Source organism: Pseudorasbora parva, chromosome 10 (genome assembly GCF_024679245.1).
Source record: "Pseudorasbora parva isolate DD20220531a chromosome 10, ASM2467924v1, whole genome shotgun sequence".
Classification (NCBI taxonomy): Eukaryota; Metazoa; Chordata; class Actinopteri; order Cypriniformes; family Gobionidae; genus Pseudorasbora; species Pseudorasbora parva.
In genome coordinates this window covers 48403223-48425039 of record NC_090181.1, presented here as the reverse complement: position 1 = coordinate 48425039, position 21817 = coordinate 48403223, and the positions used below count along the sequence as shown (strand labels likewise).

The 21817-nt window shown below is 44.5% G+C and overlaps 1 protein-coding gene across 1 annotated transcript; it reads right to left on the bottom strand.

The window, feature by feature from the left end:
- Nucleotides 1-1958: 1958 nt before the first annotated feature.
- fam98b (family with sequence similarity 98 member B) lies at nt 1959-19933 on the bottom strand. The gene is made up of 8 exons (XM_067454753.1): nt 19762-19933; nt 18977-19128; nt 18025-18153; nt 17785-17954; nt 7396-7476; nt 6474-6590; nt 2489-2656; nt 1959-2404 (listed from the first exon to the last, which is right to left on the bottom strand). The coding sequence occupies exons 1-8, from the start codon at nt 19797-19799 to the stop codon at nt 2180-2182; spliced, it is 1080 nt and encodes a 359-aa protein (XP_067310854.1). The 5' UTR covers nt 19800-19933; the 3' UTR covers nt 1959-2179.
- Nucleotides 19934-21817: the final 1884 nt, after the last annotated feature.

The window sequence follows — 21817 nt, the reverse complement described above, 5'->3', positions numbered from 1 at the left end:
TTTTTATTATAAAAAATATTATCATTTTGACTTTACAGTAAACTGCCAGGTGTCTGCTTTCAAATGAGACCATAATTATGCTTTTAGTGCAAAGGATTCACAAACTGTATTTGTTTTAGTCTGAGTATACATTTCTTAGGATTTTTTCAAAATTTAGAAATCAGCTTAACAGGTTAAAGCGATAGTTCACTTTGAAATTAAATTTTGCTATGTTTTAGCTTACCTCATGGGCATCCGAGATTTAGGAGTATTTGTTTCCCCAGTAGTTTCAATTTTAATCATTTTAGGTTAAACCGTTCTTGTCTGTGCCTCACATAATGCAGGTCTATGGTCACCACCTCAAAGAGCAGACACAGAGAAGTCCAGATTAAACAATCCCCCATCGCAAGTACACACTGATGGCCTAAGACACCAAACCAGCGGTTTGTGTGAGAAAACCAACAGTATTTATATCGCTTTTACCTCTTGTACACCACTACGTCCGACTGATCCGAGGGTGCGCGTGCGTGTTTCCTTTTGTGACATTCGCACGTTCTGGCTTTAGTGTGCGCAAGCGCGGAAAGCGCCGGAAATGGATTTCTCACACGTGTACGTCTCTTACTCCTCGGTTCTACAAGATTCACGTAAATGACCCAATTGACCAGAAAAGCGACAAGTTTGCAGGTCTGATTATGTGAGGCACAGACAAGAATGATTTGACCTAAAATGATCAAAATTGAAGCTACTGGGAAAAACAAATACTCCTACATCTCTGATGCCCATGAGGTAAGCTAAAACATAGCAAAATGTAATTTCAGTGAACTATCCCTTTAAAGGGTTTCTTCAGTGATTTAGAATATGGCATGAGTAGAAACCCTAGCCCAGGGCTATTCAAATCTTATCCTGGAAGGCCAATGCGGTGCAGTTTTGCTCCAACCCTGATCAAATACACACCCACCTGTGATTTTTTAATGATCCTGAAGACATTGATTAGCATGTTCAGGTGTGTTTGATTAGGGTTGGAGCTAAACTCTGCACCGCATTGGCCCTCCAGGCTAAGATTTGAATAGCCCTGCCCTAGCCTGTCGTGGTCATCCTCAACTCTAGTCAGAATATGAGTCTGATGCTCCATTGGGCTGCAATTATGGGGCGTGTTTCAACCCAACCAGGAAAGACCTCGATTGGACAGACCTACAACCAATCAGAACAGTGGAGCAATGCAAAAATGAAAAATAACGTCGCATTGAAGCAGTCATTTCTGCAAAAGGATTTCCCACCAAGTATTGGGTGCATAACTGAACATCATTATTTGAAGGTTGACTTTTTTTGTATTAAAAATGCTTTTCTTTTATTGGTCGGATGAAATATGCTAATTTTTTGAGAAGGACCAGTATATTTGAATGTTCATGATCCCTGATCATTTGAAATATTTCTTTGGAATATTTAGTAGTGAGGAAATGTCAGGAATGGCCTTATTGCACAGGTGTCAGCCTATCACGGCCCCACGCTTGAGTTCACTGAGCTCCTGAGAGCGACCCATTCTTTCACTAATGTGTGTAGAAGCGTCTGCAGGCCGAGAGCTGGAGTTATACACCTGAATTCTATGATTTGGAGGAGTGTCCGGACAACCTGTGCTTGGCACTTCAGCCGATAAAAAAACAGGAAACTACATTTGGCCATCTAACCGATCTAAGACCACTGCGTTCTTCTGAGGGAGGGGCTTCATAGAAGCAGGAAGCAAAACGAGCCGTTCAAAGGACAGTGGAGACAGAGGTTTGGAATAAAGGGAGAATATAAGAGAAATACGGTGTTTTAAAAAAAAGAAAAAAAAAGAAGTATTAAGACATGTTATACTGCGCCTAATAAACACAACCAAGCCTAGAAAAAAAACACGGAGCAACCCCTTTAACATCAAAGACAATGAGAGGAATATACAACAAAGGGGAAAAAAAGCTACATATAAAAAGACCGAACACAAGAAAGTTCAAATGTCATTTATATTTCAAAAGGGTTTTTAACTGCTTTATTTTTCATTGTTTTCAGCAGGCTTTGAAGCAATGCATGACGTCTCAGTAATCTCACATGTATTTGTACCGGCTGATCATGTAGCTCAAGGAAACTAGTTTAAAAAAGAGGAAATGACAATCCCCTCACAGGACGCCTTTTAATGCGCATCACTCATTTGTCCATTATAACACTGTCAGTGATAATACTGCCCCCCTCGGCCTCCTTTACTCCATCTGCCTCCTCTCCATCCATCTGCTCCAGAACGCCATCCCCCTCTCGATCCGCCACCTCCCCAGTTCCCGCCATATCCTCCTCGGCCTCCGCCATCCGCTCTCTTCTGCCAGGCCGGCATTTCAGGCAGAGGCGCTTCGATCTCAGAAGGCCGTCCACCGCGATCAGGAACTCTTCCCATCAGGATCTGATGATTCATGACACAAATCATCAACACTGATCTAATATCAGCCAGAATCTGGTAAATCAAATAATCATAAGCTCTACGTACTCGATTTACAGCACAGGCGGTTTTCTCTCGGCACGAGCCGCTGCTAGTTTTCACCATATTGCAGACATCCTCGCGTGCGGCGAGCAGGTGAGCCAAGCTCACCGAGGACTTCAGTGACAGCGAGTATCTCTTTGGCTGATACGCCCTGGCCATTCTGTCAATCTTCACCTGAAAAATAAATACACAATTACATAGCTTTGCTTTCCTAACACTTAACAGCATATGCATCTGTCTGCCATGTATGTAAGGTAACAGATGCAAAGTAAGCAAGCTGATCATTGTGGATGGAAAAAAAGTGCCTGTGTTGCTTATCAAATGTTTAAATGTCAAATATCAAATGTTTAAACTGAGAAAATGTATCATTTTAAGGGGAAAATAAGTTGATTTTAAATGTCGTCATCAACACATCTCAACAAAGTTGTGCCATGGCCATGTTTCCCGCTGTGTGTCATCCCCTCTTCTTTTTATATCAGTCTGCAAACGTCTGGGGACTGAGGAGTCAAGTTGCTCAAGTTTTGGAATAGGAATGTTGGCCCATTCTTGTCTAATACAGGCTTCTAGCTGCTCAACTGTCTCAGGTCTTCTTTATCGCATCTTCCTCTTTATGATGTGCCAAATGTTTTCTAATGGTGAAAGATCTGGACTGCAGGCTGGCCATTTCAGTGCCGGATCCTTCTTCTGCGCAGCCATGATGCTGTAATTGATGCAGTGTGTGCTCTGGCGTTGTCATGTTGGAGAATGTAAGGTCTTCCCTGAAAGAGATGCCGTCTGGATGGAGCAGATGTTGCTCTAGAACTTGGAGAGACCTTTCAGCATTGATGGCCTTTCCAGGTGTGTAAGCTGCCCATGCCACACACACTCATGAACCCCAGACCATCAGAGATCAGCTTCTGGACTGAGCACTGAGAACAGCTTGGGTTGTCCTTGTCCTCTTTAGTCCGGATGACATGGCGTCCCAAGAACTTCACATTTTGATTCCTCTGACCCCAGAACAGTTTTCCACTTTGCCACAGTCCATTTTAAATGAGCCTTGGCCCAGAGGAAACGCCTGCGCTTCTGGATCATGTTTAGATATGGCTTCTTCTTTGACCTGTAGAGTTTTAGCCGGCGACGGTGAATGGTACGGTGGATTGTGTTCTCCAATTTTTTCTGGAAGTATTCCTGAGCCCATGTTGTGATGTCCATTACAGTAGCATTCCTGTATGTGATGCAGTGCCGTCTAAGGGCTGAAGATCACGGGCATCCAGTTTGGTTTTGACCCTTGACCCTTACGCACAGAGATTGTTCCAGATTCTCTGAATCTTTGGATGATATTATGATCTGGAGATGATGATAACTTCAAACTCTTTGCAAGCAATTTTTCTCTGAGAAACTCCTTTCTGATATTGCTCCTCTATTGTCCGCCGCAGCATTGGGGGAATTGGTGATCCTCTGCCCATCTTGCCTTCTGAGAGACACTGCCACTCTGAGAGGCTCTTTTATACCCAATCATGTTGACAATTGACCTAATAAGTTGCAAATTGGACCTCTGGATGTTCCTTATTTGTACATTTAACTTTTCCGGCCTCTTATTGCTACCTGTCCCACATTTTTGGGAATGTCTAGCTCAAAATTTGCCAATATTTGGTATGACGTTTCAAAATGTCTCACTTTCAACAACAACCTCAAACAATCAGACTCCAAACTCCACTATGGCCAAGACCAAAGAGCCGTCAATGGACACCACAAACAAAATTGTAGAACTGCACCAGGCTGGGAAGACTGAATCTGCAATAGGCAAGCAGCCAGGGATGGGCAGTATTTCAGATACATGTATTTAAAATACGAATTTGAAATACAAAATACTATTTTGTATTTTAAAGCCTTTCGAAAAAATCTAATGTAATTTGTATTTAAATACATTTAAGATGAGTATTTTTGTATTTTCAAAATACTCAAAATACTTTGAGTCAGTCAACCTCTTCATCAGGAGCTGTTTTCATGCATCTACTAGTTCAGATGTCAAGATGTGTTCATAGTTTAGCCGACCGGATACGGCGAAAGTTTAATTTGTCATGTAGTTCTGCTTCACCTTCGTTGCTCTGGTTGGTGTAGTGCTATCCTATCGCGTGCAGAGGGAGTTTGACAGACAACCGTTTATCCGCCCCTCGGATTGAGCCGTCAATGGTGAGTTTCCAGACCAAACATACGGGCTCTTCACCCGGTAGGGTGCGCGCGCGCGTGACTAGAGCGAGAGAGCAAACGCACGCCCATACACACTCTCAGCTGCAGATCCAGTCGTCCGTGAACACTTCTGTCGTTATAGTCCGCACCGCGCTCCACTTTATTCCTATGGGTGACGTCGAGCGACTTCAGCGCTTCAGCACAGCATTCTGGGAAGGCAGCGCTGCATTTGAACCGATTTGAACGCAGAAATGACGGGAAGCTTCACAACATCGCTTCAGTCGCGTCTCAAAGTGGATCTCCACGGTCACTGCTGTCAGGACTTCACCAAATCATACCAAAGAAGTGTGTTTCTGACGGAGCGGTCCCAGCGATAAAGGTTCGGTCCTGCTTTGGAAGCAGCCGGTGAGTTAAACTGCTTCAGATGTCTGTGCTGTCGGCTATCGTCGCGTGAGTAAACATCAGTAAACGACACGATCGCGTGCTTCGTCAGTCAAATGCGCTAACGGACTCCATTGCTGTTCTCTGTATAACGTTACACTAGTCTGACGTGCTAAACCGTTCTGCTTGCTACTGCTAAGGTTTAGTGGCATACAATAGTCCATAAACCGAATCATGTCCTCATAAACTGCGAGTTAAGACACACACAAATGTTGACAGGCCACTAAATACAGTCCATACCACAGAGACGGACGTCCTGCTGCTGCTGCTTCTCCTGTTCAGTTTATTTCAGCCTCCGGATCTGATTCTGGATCATTATCTGTATTAGCTGAGATAGCGATGGGCTTCTCCACGCTTGAGGACGTCACCGCTTTGTGTGCGCTCGTCATTCTTTAGCTCCGCCCACTCGATACGCCTCGTCATTCTTTAGCTCCGCCCACTCGATACGCCTCGTCATTCTTTAGCTCCGCCCACTCGATACGCCTCGTCATTCTTTAGCTCCGCCCACTCGATACGCCTCGTCATTCTTTAGCTCCGCCCACTCGATATGCCTCGTCATTCTTTAGCTCCACCCACTCGATACACCTCGTCATTCTTTAGCTCCGCCCACACGATACGCCTCGTCATTCTTTAGCTCCGCCCACACTATACGCCTTGTCGTTCTTTAGCTCCGCCCACTCGATACGCCTCGTCATTCTTTAGCTCCGCCCACACGATACGCCTCGTCATTCTTTAGCTCCGCCCACACGATACGCCTCGTCATTCTTTAGCTCCGCCCACTCGATACGCCTCATCATTCTTTAGCTCCGCCCACACGATACGCCTCGTCATTCTTTAGCTCCGCCCACTCGATACGCCTCGTCATTCTTTAGCTCCGCCCACACGATACGCCTCGTCATTCTTTAGCTCCGCCCACTCGATACGCCTCGTCATTCTTTAGCTCCGCCCACTCAATACGCCTTGTCATTCTTTAGCCCCGCCCACTCGATACGCCTCCAGGCGCTCGGTTTTTTCCAGAAAGACTCGGTACAGCCCATATTTCTTTTATAAATATAATAAAACTAAAGACTTTTCGGAGATATGAAGGATGCAATACTACTCTATAGGTACTCAAGACTGACATGAGATTGACTGACACCGAGTGTTCCCCCCCCCGAAAAAAGTCAGAATTGTGGGATAAATCTGTAATTTTATTTGTAATATTTTTATTCCGTGGTGGAAACATCCCTCCCTAAAGCTGACTTTTAACGTGAACATGTTCTGCATGTTTTTATCTAATAAGTATTTGTAATTCGTAAAATGATATTTGTAAAATTAATTTGTTTAAAAATAATGTTTTTTTTAATAACACAAAGCAGTAACTGAAGTGTTTCCCACGTGCCTTGGCTCTGTCAGACCAGCTGAAGGACTGCACCGTCACATCCAGCCGTTTGATCAGCATCCGCCGCCGACACTCGTACTGCGCAGACAGGACGCCGTTGATCTTCTCTAACTCGCTCTGAACAAACAAACATCACACTCATGACAGACACACACTCAGGTACAGTCTTCTGCTCTGGGTCCATATTTATCAAGCTTCTTAAAGGGCCATTTTAGTCTTAAGTGCTGAGAATTCATGACATTTACTCCAACTTTCAAACTTTAGTATAAAAGCAAGTTATCAAATTTCTTACAGCTAAGAATCCCTCTCACTCTCCCAGTTATTTAAGACAGCTCGAGAGCTCTCTCAAGTGGTCAGGAGTTGCCAATACTTGACAATAAGCAGGCATCATCTTACTGGATAATGCTGGACCGAACTTGTGTTTTATAACGTTTCCGCTGCTTCTTCCTCCCGCCAGTTTGGTTTTCTTTTGGAATCCATGGTGGCTGATTATATCATGAAATCTAGGCTATATATAAGCTATACATTTCATTTCAAATGTGTACATTATATTGTCTTGAAAACTCTTCATTGTCAAATGTGTGTTTTGAATGTAAACTCCTCTTAGGAATTTCCCCATTCAATGTGATTTTATCTGAGAATATTCTTAAATAAGGACATCTCTTCAGTGACTGGTTCATGCCTGACATCATCCAAAATCCCGTTTGTGGCACAGCAAAGTGTCGTGTACCACTTAAATTATGATTGGGATGCTTGATAACTAACTTTTAACCGCAGCAGAGACGGTTTTTGTTACTCTTAAGTCAATTCTTAGCAGTGTTCTTGTGAATAATTCTAAGATGCTTAATAAATACAGGCCAAGATCTGGTCATAATGATTTGGTGCAGTGAAACTCTTCTCCAGAGATGAGACTGACTCTCACCCATTTGTCAGGATGGAGGGAGCTCTTGAGCGCAGGATCTCCGATGTGCGTCTCTGGAAGCTGCTTGAGCAATACACTCACCTGCACCGCAAAAACACAAATACTAGATTATCATTTCCACAGAAGAAACCCCATGAACAGAGAGCTACAGGACCAACCACAAGCTTCTTCTCCAGTCCATTAAGAGTTTATTATTTCCACTCCACTAAACCGACTGTGGTGTTCATTTGAATATCCAGCTCGATTTCTCGTTTTTAATTTATTCTTATTTTGATGAACCGATAATGATCCTTAAATTGCGTGAACAAAATTAAACGGGTAGCTCCTGCAATCCAATAATCAGGGCGTGACACTTATTTCTTCTCAAGATGTAAGTTGAAACTTTTAGGAGTGTATTTTTTAATGAATTCTGCGTTTATATAAGTATAAAACACACTGTAACAGATTTTGCCATATAGGTGTTAGTTTAGTGTCACTGAGATACTACTGCGTTTTTGGTTTTTTTAGATAAAAGTTTTTAGTAAATCTGTTTTGTATTTGTAGCTTGTGTTATTTAAAAATATATATATTTTTATTTCAGTTTTAGCTTGGTACATCAGTTAAATGAAACTAAATAATATTAATTTCAACAAAAATGCAACTTTTTTATGTAATAATTTAATAAAAAATATTTAAAACGAATGCCAGTTTAAGACAGATGATGTAATGGTTTTAGTTAGTTAACTATAATAACACTGATAATAGTAAAATCTGTTTATCTAAAGAGGGGTGTCATGCTATTTCATGCTTACTGAGCTTTTTACACCGTTAAAAAATGCTAAACATGGCCAACGTTTCAATAAATCTGGTTTCTCACAAGTCTTCAAAAAGATTTTTTCTAGGGTTGCCCAATATATTGAAATTATCGAAATATCGCAAATGTACAGAGATGTTAAAAAGAGTTACTTGTGCACAAGCGGCCTCTCTGACAGCATGTGATCCCTTTGGTTCTGTTTCGTGTCTTATTACACACTCAAACTACAAACTCATTTTTTTGACGCACATTTTTGCTAAAACACTGCTGGTCACTTTCAGAAGTTGTAGCGATGCTTTCTTTTCCCAGAAAAATGTGAAACACAAATGTTAAATTATAACTTTAAAAAAATATATAATTTAAAGGGTTTGTAAGGCTGGAAAAACCTAGTAGATGCCGAAATGTCTAATCGCTCTGAGAGTGACTCTAATTTACAGGCCTTTCCTTTCACATGAACCTTCCCCCTCATACTGAGAGCACCTGAAATGCAGCAGAAATCTCTATATTACAATGTCAATCCTCACGATACAGTATTATGTGTGTTTGATATCATTTGAAATGTCTCAGTGCGACTGGTACACATATCTCAACTCCACAGAAGTAAACTAGAACATCATAAATGTTTTAAGAGTTTAAAGATATCTTTCCTTGGTGTGTGGTGGGTGTGGCTTTCAGCCATTTGGCCTCTCTTCCATACAGGCCTATAGGACCTGATCAATGCAAATTCCTATTGTGAACTGGTGTTTCCATTTGAAAGAGTTTCAAATGGTTCTGAGTATGGATCTGGTTCTGGGTATGGATCTGGTTCTGGATATGTACCTGGTTCTGGGTATGGATCTGGTTCTGGGTATGGATCCGGTTCTGGATATGGATCCGGTTCTGGGTATGGACCCGGTTCTGGGTATGGACCTGGTTCTGGATCTGGTTCTGGGTATGGACCTGGTTCTGGGTATGGACCTGGTTCTGGGTATGGACCTGGTTCTGGGTATGTACCTCGTTCTGGGTATGGACCTGGTTATGGGTATGGACCTGGTTCTGGGTATGGACCTGGTTCTGGGTATGGACCTGGTTCTGGGTATGGACCTCGTTCTGGGTATGGATCTGGTTCTGGGTATGGATCTGGTTCTGGGTATGGATCTGGTTCTGGGTATGGATCTGGTACTGGGTATGGTTCTGGGTATGGATCCGGTTCTGGGTATGGACCCGGTTCTGGGTATGGACCCGGTTCTGGGTATGGACCCGGTTCTGGGTATGGACCTGGTTCTGGGTATGGACCTGGTTCTGGGTATGTACCTCGTTCTGGGTATGGACCTGGTTCTGGGTATGGACCTGGTTCTGGGTATGGACCTGGTTCTGGGTATGGACCTGGTTCTGGGTATGGATCTGGTTCTGGGTATGGATCTGGTTCTGGGTATGTACCTCGTTCTGGGTATGGATCTGGTTCTGGGTATGGATCTGGTACTGGGTATTGTTCTGGGTATGGATCCGGTTCTGGGTATGGATCCGGTTCTGGGTATGGATCCGGTTCTGGGTATGGATCTGGTTCTGGGTATGGATCTGGTTCTGGGTATGGATCTGGTTCTGGGTATGGATCTGGTTCTGGGTATGGACCTGGTTCTGGGTATGGACCTGGTTCTGGGTATGTACCTGGTTCTGGCTATGGACCTGGTTCTGGCTATGGACCTGGTTCTGGGTATGGACCTGGTTCTGGGTATGGATCTGGTTCTGGGTATGTACCTCGTTCTGGGTATGGATCTGGTTCTGGGTATGGATCTGGTTCTGGGTATGGATCTGGTACTGAGTATGGATCTGGTTCTGGGTATGGATCTGGTTCTGGGTATGGATCTGGTACTGGGTATTGTTCTGGGTATGGATCCGGTTCTGGGTATGGATCCGGTTCTGGGTATGGACCCGGTTCTGGGTATGGATCTGGTTCTGGGTATGGATCTGGTTCTGGGTATGGATCTGGTTCTGGGTATGTACCTGGTTCTGGGTATGGACCTGGTTCTGGGTATGGACCTGGTTCTGGGTATGGATCTGGTTCTGGGTATGGATCTGGTTTTGGGTATGGACCTGGTTCTGGGTATGGATCTGGTTCTGGGTATGGACCTGGTTCTGGGTATGGACCTGGTTCTGGGTATGGACCTGGTTCTGGGTATGGATCTGGTTCTGGGTATGGATCTGGTTCTGGGTATGGATCTGGTTCTGGGTATGTATTCGGTTCTGGGTATGGATCTGGTTCTGGGTATGCATCTGGTTCTGGGTATGCATCTGGTTCTGGGTATGCATCTGGTTCTGGGTATGCATCTGGTTCTGGGTATGCATCTGGTTCTGGGTATGTATTCGGTTCTGGGTATGGATCTGGTTCTGGGTATGCATCTGGTTCTGGGTATGGATCTGGTTCTGGGTATGGATCTGGTTCTGGGTATGGATCTGGTTCTGGGTATGGATCCGGTTCTGGGTATGCATCTGGTTCTGGGTATGGATCTGGTTCTGGGTATGCATCTGGTTCTGGGTATGGATCTGGTTCTGGGTATGCATCTGGTTCTGGGTATGGATCTGGTTCTGGGTATGGATCTGGTTCTGGGTATGCATCTGGTTCTGGGTATGGATCTGGTTCTGGGTATGGATCCGGTTCTGGGTGTGGATCCGGTTCTGGGTATGCATCTGGTTCTGGGTATGGATCTGGTTCTGGGTATGCATCTGGTTCTGGGTATGCATCTGGTTCTGGGTATGGATCTGGTTCTGGGTATGCATCTGGTTCTGGGTATGGATCTGGTTCTGGGTATGCATCTGGTTCTGGGTATGGATCTGGTTCTGGGTATGTATCTGGTTCTGGGTATGCATCTGGTTCTGGGTATGTATTCGGTTCTGGGTATGGATCTGGTTCTGGGTATGCATCTGGTTCTGGGTATGTACCTGGTTCTGGGTATGGATCTGGTTCTGGGTATGGATCTGGTTCTGGGTATGGATCTGGTTCTGGGTATGTATCTGGTTCTGGGTATGTATTCGGTTCTGGGTATGCATCTGGTTCTGAATATGTATTCGGTTCTGGGTATGGATCTGGTTCTGGGTATGCATCTGGTTCTGGGTATGTACCTGGTTCTGGGTATGGATCTGGTTCTGGGTATGTACCTGGTTCTGGGTATGGATCTGGTTCTGGGTATGGATCTGGTTCTGGGTATGGATCCGGTTCTGGGTATGGATCCGGTTCTGGGTATGCATCTGGTTCTGGGTATGGATCTGGTTCTGGGTATGCATCTGGTTCTGGGTATGGATCTGGTTCTGGGTATGCATCTGGTTCTGGGTATGTATTCGGTTCTGGGTATGGATCTGGTTCTGGGTATGCATCTGGTTCTGGGTATGTACCTGGTTCTGGGTATGGATCTGGTTCTGGGTATGTATCTGGTTCTGGGTATGTATCTGGTTCTGGGTATGTATCTGGTTCTGGGTATGTATCTGGTTCTGGGTATGTATCTGGTTCTGGGTATGTATTCGGTTCTGGGTATGCATCTGGTTCTGAATATGTATTCGGTTCTGGGTATGGATCTGGTTCTGGGTATGCATCTGGTTCTGGGTATGTACCTGGTTCTGGGTATGGATCTGGTTCTGGGTATGTACCTGGTTCTGGGTATGGATCTGGTTCTGGGTATGGATCTGGGTATGGATCCGGTTCTGGGTATGGATCCGGTTCTGGGTATGCATCTGGTTCTGAGTATGGATCTGGTTCTGGGTATGCATCTGGTTCTGGGTATGGATCTGGTTCTGGGTATGTACCTGGTTCTGGGTATGGATCTGGTTCTGGGTATGGATCCGGTTCTGGGTATGGATCCGGTTCTGGGTATGCATCTGGTTCTGGGTATGGATCTGGTTCTGGGTATGCATCTGGTTCTGGGTATGCATCTGGTTCTGGGTATGGATCCGGTTCTGGGTATGGATCCGGTTCTGGGTATGGATCTGGTTCTGGGTATGTACCTGGTTCTGGGTATGGATCTGGTTCTGGGTATGGATCTGGTTCTGGGTATGCATCTGGTTCTGGGTATGCATCTGGTTCTGGGTATGTACCTGGTTCTGGGTATGGATCTGGTTCTGGGTATGTATCTGGTTCTGGGTATGCATCTGGTTCTGGGTATGGATCTGGTTCTGGGTATTCATCTGGTTCTGGGTATGCATCTGGTTCTGGGTATGGATCTGGTTCTGGGTATGCATCTGGTTCTGGGTATGCATCTGGTTCTGGGTATGTATTCGGTTCTGGGTATGGATCTGGTTCTGGGTATGCATCTGGTTCTGGGTATGGATCTGGTTCTGGGTATGGATCTGGTTCTGGGTATGTATCTGGTTCTGGGTATGGATCCGGTTCTGGGTATGCATCTGGTTCTGGGTATGGATCTGGTTCTGGGTATGCATCTGGTTCTGGGTATGGATCTGGTTCTGGGTATGCATCTGGTTCTGGGTATGGATCTGGTTCTGGGTATGGATCTGGTTCTGGGTATGCATCTGGTTCTGGGTATGGATCCGGTTCTGGGTATGGATCCGGTTCTGGGTATGGATCTGGTTCTGGGTATGGATCCGGTTCTGGGTATGGATCCGGTTCTGGGTATGCATCTGGTTCTGGGTATGCATCTGGTTCTGGGTATGGATCTGGTTCTGGGTATGCATCTGGTTCTGGGTATGGATCTGGTTCTGGGTATGCATCTGGTTCTGGGTATGGATCTGGTTCTGGGTATGTATCTGGTTCTGGGTATGCATCTGGTTCTGGGTATGCATCTGGTTCTGGGTATGTATTCGGTTCTGGGTATGGATCTGGTTCTGGGTATGTATTCGGTTCTGGGTATGGATCTGGTTCTGGGTATGCATCTGGTTCTGGGTATGTACCTGGTTCTGGGTATGGATCTGGTTCTGGGTATGTATCTGGTTCTGGGTATGGATCTGGTTCTGGGTATGGATCTGGCTCTGGGTATGTATCTGGTTCTGGGTATGTATTCGGTTCTGGGTATGCATCTGGTTCTGAATATGTATTCGGTTCTGGGTATGGATCTGGTTCTGGGTATGCATCTGGTTCTGGGTATGTACCTGGTTCTGGGTATGGATCTGGTTCTGGGTATGTACCTGGTTCTGGGTATGGATCTGGTTCTGGGTATGGATCTGGTTCTGGGTATGGATCCGGTTCTGGGTATGGATCCGGTTCTGGGTATGCATCTGGTTCTGGGTATGGATCTGGTTCTGGGTATGCATCTGGTTCTGGGTATGGATCTGGTTCTGGGTATGCATCTGGTTCTGGGTATGCATCTGGTTCTGGGTATGTATTCGGTTCTGGGTATGGATCTGGTTCTGGGTATGGATCTGGTTCTGGGTATGCATCTGGTTCTGGGTATGTACCTGGTTCTGGGTATGGATCTGGTTCTGGGTATGTATCTGGTTCTGGGTATGTATCTGGTTCTGGGTATGGATCTGGTTCTGGGTATGTATCTGGTTCTGGGTATGTATTCGGTTCTGGGTATGCATCTGGTTCTGAATATGTATTCGGTTCTGGGTATGGATCTGGTTTTGGGTATGCATCTGGTTCTGGGTATGTACCTGGTTCTGGGTATGGATCTGGTTCTGGGTATGTACCTGGTTCTGGGTATGGATCTGGTTCTGGGTATGGATCTGGTTCTGGGTATGGATCCGGTTCTGGGTATGCATCTGGTTCTGGGTATGGATCTGGTTCTGGGTATGGATCTGGTTCTGGGTATGCATCTGGTTCTGGGTATGCATCTGGTTCTGGGTATGGATCTGGTTCTGGGTATGTACCTGGTTCTGGGTATGGATCTGGTTCTGGGTATGGATCCGGTTCTGGGTATGTACCTGGTTCTGGGTATGCATCTGGTTCTGGGTATGGATCTGGTTCTGGGTATGCATCTGGTTCTGGGTATGCATCTGGTTCTGGGTATGGATCCGGTTCTAGGTATGGATCCGGTTCTGGGTATGGATCTGGTTCTGGGTATGTACCTGGTTCTGGGTATGCATCTGGTTCTGGGTATGGATCTGGTTCTGGGTATGCATCTGGTTCTGGGTATGCATCTGGTTCTGGGTATGTACCTGGTTCTGGGTATGGATCTGGTTCTGGGTATGTATCTGGTTCTGGGTATGGATCTGGTTCTGGGTATGCATCTGGTTCTGGGTATGGATCTGGTTCTGGGTATGCATCTGGTTCTGGGTATGCATCTGGTTCTGGGTATGTACCTGGTTCTGGGTATGGATCTGGTTCTGGGTATGTATCTGGTTCTGGGTATGTATCTGGTTCTGGGTATGGATCTGGTTCTGGGTATGTATCTGGTTCTGGGTATGTATTCGGTTCTGGGTATGCATCTGGTTCTGAATATGTATTCGGTTCTGGGTATGGATCTGGTTTTGGGTATGCATCTGGTTCTGGGTATGTACCTGGTTCTGGGTATGGATCTGGTTCTGGGTATGTACCTGGTTCTGGGTATGGATCTGGTTCTGGGTATGGATCTGGTTCTGGGTATGGATCCGGTTCTGGGTATGCATCTGGTTCTGGGTATGGATCTGGTTCTGGGTATGGATCTGGTTCTGGGTATGCATCTGGTTCTGGGTATGCATCTGGTTCTGGGTATGGATCTGGTTCTGGGTATGTACCTGGTTCTGGGTATGGATCTGGTTCTGGGTATGGATCCGGTTCTGGGTATGGATCCGGTTCTGGGTATGCATCTGGTTCTGGGTATGGATCTGGTTCTGGGTATGCATCTGGTTCTGGGTATGCATCTGGTTCTGGGTATGGATCCGGTTCTGGGTATGGATCCGGTTCTGGGTATGGATCTGGTTCTGGGTATGTACCTGGTTCTGGGTATGCATCTGGTTCTGGGTATGGATCTGGTTCTGGGTATGCATCTGGTTCTGGGTATGCATCTGGTTCTGGGTATGTACCTGGTTCTGGGTATGGATCTGGTTCTGGGTATGTATCTGGTTCTGGGTATGGATCTGGTTCTGGGTATGCATCTGGTTCTGGGTATGGATCTGGTTCTGGGTATGCATCTGGTTCTGGGTGTGTATCTGGTTCTGGGTATTTAAGGAAATGTTGCACAGAGCTCAGGGCTCGATCCTGTAGTCAGGTCAGCCCGTAATGCTGGACGTTTTAACCCATGCAGCATTATGTAACCTTGATAAGTCAGGTATACATCTCATTCTTTACTTCAGAGTATTTGATGGATTACCTTTGAATTGATTATGTAATTGGCGTTATACATTTACCGGACTGTTAATAAATTGTTACACTTTGATTGATTCTGACTTGCTCTGGAATTATTCAGGTTACGAACGGACATGATTTCAACAAAGGGTTAAACGGAATAACTAAATGTGTACGTAAACTATTAAATATAAATGACCAAAAAAAAATGGCATTCTAACCTAAATTCTAAATTATGATTAAATGGAGTCAGATAATGAGGAATTGGAATAAAATCCCTTTTCCCGCTGAAGAGACGAACGCGCAGCGACCTTCACCCGCCGATCGCTAGCCTCTATTGGGACGAATTTGGTCGGGCCTACAGGTTAGTTCACCCAAAAATGAATATTCTCTCATTAACTCCTCTCCCTCATGTGGTTGGACACCCGTCAGACCTTCGTTCATCTTCAGAACACAGATGAAGATATTTTAGTGTAAAGCTGAGAAAGGCTTCAGATAGGCCTCCATTGGCATTCAGTCCATTCCCACTCACAAGACCCATAAAGGCCCTAAACACATCGACACACAGCCCATCTCACTACAGCGGCTGGACAATCACTTTACAATGCGACGAGAATAGTTTTTGTGCGCAAAAATCAAAATGACGATTTTATCCGGCGAGTTTTTGGGTGTGTTGGACATGGACTGCGGCGGGATGCGATCGGCGAGAGTAGCCGCGTGCCGGCGGGGAGGAGCTGCAGATGGAGACGAGTCGGACACTTTCTGCTTCCCCTGGTGACGCTTGTGCGGTTTGCAAACTTTATCACAGCTGAAGTTAAATAAATGCAATATTTCTCAAATACACAGATGTTTCAGATGACATTTTCATTCAATACTTGATGCACTGCTTAATAAAGCGTCTGTTTGGACAAGAATAAAGTTCAACCAGACCTGCAATCTCCTTCGAGTAAAACAGGTGACAGTGTCCGGCGCGGGGGGGGATATATATATATATGCTGCATTTATTCAATTCGAAATATTATTCTACCGCGAAATATTACATCTGTTCTGTGATCAAAGCCAACATACCATTCAAACATTTGTGGTAAAATTAAAAAGAGAAATTAATACTTTTGTTGATCAGACATAGGCCCCATTAAATTGATCACAAGTCATATTTTTAATATTACAAAAGATAATTTATTTAATAAATGCTCTCCATTGAACTCTCATCAAAGAATCCTGAAAAATAAACTGTATCATGGTTTCCACAACATTAAGCAGCACAACTGATTAACACAGATATTAATCATAAGTGTGTGTTGATGATCAGATCCTCACCTGAGAGTGATTAGTGAAGGATCATGTGACACTGACGACTGGAGTAATGATGATAAACTCAGCTTTATCACAGGAATAACTCACACTTTACTATATTCACATAGAGAAGGCTGCTTTCATGTGTAATGGCATTTCACAGCATTACTGTTTGAACTGTATTTCTGATTAAATAAATGCAGCTTTGGTGAGCAGAAGATAAACATTTAAACAGCTGTCAGTTAGCACTGCATTATTCATATGATATAGGCCTACTTTATAGTCAATAATTAGCCTACATTGAGATGGTTTAAAAACACACAAAGCATATACTGTCGCACTCGTCTGATTGTCGTCGTCACGCTTCAGCTCATAACGATTGTTTTCCTTCAGCTGCAGCTCCAACGCGACAGTAAGTTTCTACGAATCCGCTTTCGGACTTTCTGTGAGAGCGCCCTCCTCATATTTAGATACGAATAAAACGACAGGACATGCATAGATAATTTTTTGTCTCTGAATTTAAATCTTGATGTATTCACGTTGGTTTCTTTGTATAAAAACACTTGCCCGAGACCTGAAGAAGCGTGCAATCAGCCGAGGTAGAGAAAGCAGCCTTTAGCGTCCCTGTTAACTTGCCCGCGCTCGCGCAGGGAACGCCGGTTCAAATCCCGCTCAGAGCGGGTCGACTAGGATCGGGGAGACCCAGTAAAAGTGCGGGGACACGTCCCCCCCGTAATCTACGGCCATGCTTGAATTGAACTTCCATCCGTCAGACTCGCGTGGCGTCTCATCCAATGGCGAGCTCAGTTGACGCTGTGCTTCAGGATTCTGACGCAAGTGAGCTAAGCTTCTGATTGGCCCAGAGAAATGTCAGTTATAAGAATTATCCAATAGTGTTTCGCATGTCTAGTCTAGTAGAGTATTTATTTGTGAATCTAATTTATTTTTGTGAAACTCCTGCATATATTTGTGGATCTCATTCTATTGATTTGTGAAATTATTAATTTTTTGTGAATCGCTTTACATTTATTTGTGGATAACAATATATTTGTTTGGAATAAAGCAACAATATTACCCCATAGATCAGTATTATAGTCAAAGAGATCCGCACCTGCTGCTGGACGGCAGTGAAGGCGTCGGTGGCGTCCTGTCCGGCCGGATCCGGAAGCTGCAGCACGTCACACACGACCCGGAGCTCCTGCAGAGGGACGTCCAGCTCCGCCTCACACGACGGCTTACTGGCCTCCATCTCCGCCGCCTGGAGCTCCGACGACAAGAACACTGAGAGACGAAACCCTCAGTCAACACCAGCACGCAAACGTGTGTGTGTGTGTGTGTGTGTCGCACTCACAGAGGATTTTCAGATGCTCCTTCGCCTCTTTGACGTCCCCGTTCAACACTCGTGACGCCAGTCCTTCATACGGACAACACAAGTCCTTCAGCAGCCGGCCCACGTCCAGAGCGCAGCGCTCAGGGTCTTCTACACACACGCACACACGTGCACACACACACACACACACACACACAGCTGTTTGACCATTTATTCTGCAATTCAGTTTAAGGTAATATTGTTCTTAATAATCTATATAATATTACTATATAGACACACACATACATATATATATATGAGTGAGTGTGCGTGAATTAATGAGTATGAGTGAGTATGAGTAAGCATTAGTGTGTGTGTGTGTGTGTGTGTGTGTCTCCTTGTTTATATTACATTATGAGGACCAAATGTCCCCATAAGGACAGTTAAACCTGAGAACACCAGAGATTCTCCAAAATGTAAATGTTTTCATAATTGCCACTGTCGCCTCTGGCTCCGCTTGCTCAGTTGGGGACTCACATTATGATCAGTTATTTAACTAATTATACAAATTAAATGTATGAATTAGGTCTTATTTAATTCTATAAACTATAATACTAATCTGCCAACATTGTCTCTCTATGATAAATTAAAATAATTAAACATTGGAGAAGAGCGATATAAATAAAGATGATTGATTGATTGAATTAGTTAAATAAATACTTGTTTTTTAAATGTAAAAATGCAGAATGTGTCCTGATGGGTAGGTTTAGGGGCAGGGGCAGTGTGTGTGTGTGTGTGTGTGTGTGTGTGTGTGTGTGTGTGTGTGAGGTAGGTTTAGGGGCAGTATAGGAGGATAGAATGTACATTTTGTATGGTATAAAAACCATTACGTCGATGGAGTCCCCACCAAGAACCAGACATGTCTGTGTGAGCGTGCATGATGAGTGAGAGTGTGTGAGAGCAAAAGCGAGTAAGTGAGTGAGTGTATGTGTACCTGTGATAAGCGACTCCTGTGTGTGTGAATCGGTGATGATGCGTGAGAGTCTGGAGGAGAGCCACATCATCAGATTAACATATTCAGATGAGCTGAAGCCCCGCCCACAGGCCTCCAGCAGACGAGCCTCCTCTGACAGCGGCCCCTCGTACCTGCCCAACACACACACACACACACACCCACCATCATCATCATCATCCACACACACACACACACACACACACACACACACACACACACACACACACACACACACACACACACACACACACACACACACACACACACACCATCATCATCATCATCATCCACACACACACACACACACACACACCATGGTTAACTTTCGAATAGGTCTGGATTAATCACAAAATTCTCTTCTGCTGATCAGCAACATTTGAAACTGGAGTCACTCCCTATGAATAAATTACTGGCAAATACCAAATACTTTAATTATTTTATTTTAAATTATTTTTTCTTGAGGTGTTTTGTGAATGCCTTCATTAAAAAAAATAGATGATGGCAATATATTGAAGTTATTCGAGCACACTATGAAATATAGCCAAACACATTATCCTTGAAATACTTTGTTTTTCTACACACAGAGACCACTAATGACCACTAATGACCGCTAATGACCACTCTGTGGCAATATCACAGAACATACAAAGACCTTCATTTTTGAAACGTCCGACAAATAAATACATCCGACCATTAAACATTATCATTGGTTCCTGATCACAGTGATCATTAGAAACACATATTTCTCCCACGGTAGATCTTACCCGAGCTGGTCCAGGATGTCGAGTATATCGCTTTCCATCTTAAACACATCCAGATCTGATTAAATCAATCACATTATTGAACATTAGCGTGATTTATTTAAACTGTCCTCCGCACGCGCGCCCGCAGCACCGCGTCACTCACACGAGTCCGGGCGGAAACCACAGCAGAACTACAGTTCCTACCAGACCCCTGAAGAGAGTCACTGTAGATTCCAGCGCAGAAATAGTCATGTGATCTTGTTTATAATTCTGTTATAAGTTATAGATTATAGAAGTTAAACAAAAAAATAAAAATAAACAATTATATATAGCTTACCGATCTCCCACACACACACACACACACACACACACTCACCTAAAAAATTATTAGGAACACACACTAATACTGTGTTCGCCCCCCTTTTGCCTTCTGAAAGCAAATTTAGCATGTCATTGGGAAATCAAGGTGCCAGAGTCTGGAGGAAGACTGGGGAGAAGGAAATGCCCAAATGCCTGAAGTCCAGTGTCAAGTCCCCACAGTCAGTGATGGTCTGGGGTGCCATGTCAGCTGCTGGTGTTGGTCCACTGTGTTTTATCAAGGGCAGGGTCAATGCAGCTCGCTATCAGGAGATTTTGGAGCACTTCATGCTTCCATCTGCTGAAAAGCTTTATGGAGATGAAGATTTGGTTTTTCAGCAGACCTGGCACCTGCTCACAGTGCCAAAACCACTGGTAAATGCTTTACTGACCATGGTATTACTGTGCTCAACTCTCCTGACCTGAACCCCATAGAGAATCTGTGGGATATTAAATCTGTTTTTGATGCATTTTAAATGCATCAGTCTGTATCCAATCATTCGGCCGGGCGTCGGGATTCCCTCGGATAAGCTGGCTACCTCCATCCAGTCTGAAAAGTATATTTAGTAACATCCTAAGACATATGCCATGTTGGTAGTTTAATTTTGGCAATTTTGTGCTGTAAAATGTCCTTTTGAATGAACTGGGCTTATACTAAAAAGTAAAAAGCAACTATTATAGCTCTATGAAGGAATCAGTTAGACTTCCAGCGCAGATCTTTACTAATTTATTCTGGAAATGTTTCGACTTTAATCTCGAAATTCTAGATTTAAAAAACTTTTTTTTTTACTCAGCAGTTCAGGGCTTCCGTAGCCCCCACTACACACACACACACACACACACACACACACACACACACACACACACACACACACACACACACAGACACACACACACACACACACACACACACACACACACACAACATCGAGCAGGGCGGGCACTAGGACCTGGAGGAGCTTCTGCTGCTGTGGAGGTCAGGGGGTAATCTAGCGCTCGGAAAGCGTTCCACCCATAGGGGCGGCCATTGCTAACCAAGCCATCACCTGCTGTTAGCATCCCATAAACCCCGTTTCCACCAAAATTACCCGGAACAATTTGTACCAGGAACTTTTTTACAGGAACTTTTCTCCCCCCCAGACCTGCAGCTGTCTGCGTTTCGACCGCGATCTAAAGCTTCGTGAAGATTAGGCAGATTAGTCCGGTGATGTAGGACTGTGCGCGACTGCTCCTCCAAGCCAGTGACGGACAGTAATCATTTTTTTTGTACCGATTGAAAGATTTAGTGGACTGTTTACATGAGCCGTTATCTAAACCGATCTGGTGTTCACATGTGATGACTTTCAATCGCAATCATTTTGTCACATGCAGTTTGTCTGCCTCATCAGAAATGTCTCCGCTGTTTTCTCCAGCAGCTGGAGTGTGTTTACTGTAGCCATAGCAACTCTTAACGGCCACCAGGACTAATACAGTATTATATTATAAGATATTTATTTGTTGTAAAGTGTAATAATCATCTCAGAAAAAAAAAAAAACTTCTGTCAGGCGCAGTTAAAGTAAAAACTGCCCGGGGCAATATACGCTGTGTCATTACTCCAACATTATCTTCATAACTCACGAAATAAAAAGTTTACCCCTCAGAAAAATGAGCTTTCCTCTCATCAACATGAGCGCGGCGCGCGCTGTCACGTCATGTAAGGACACACACTTATAGTAATCG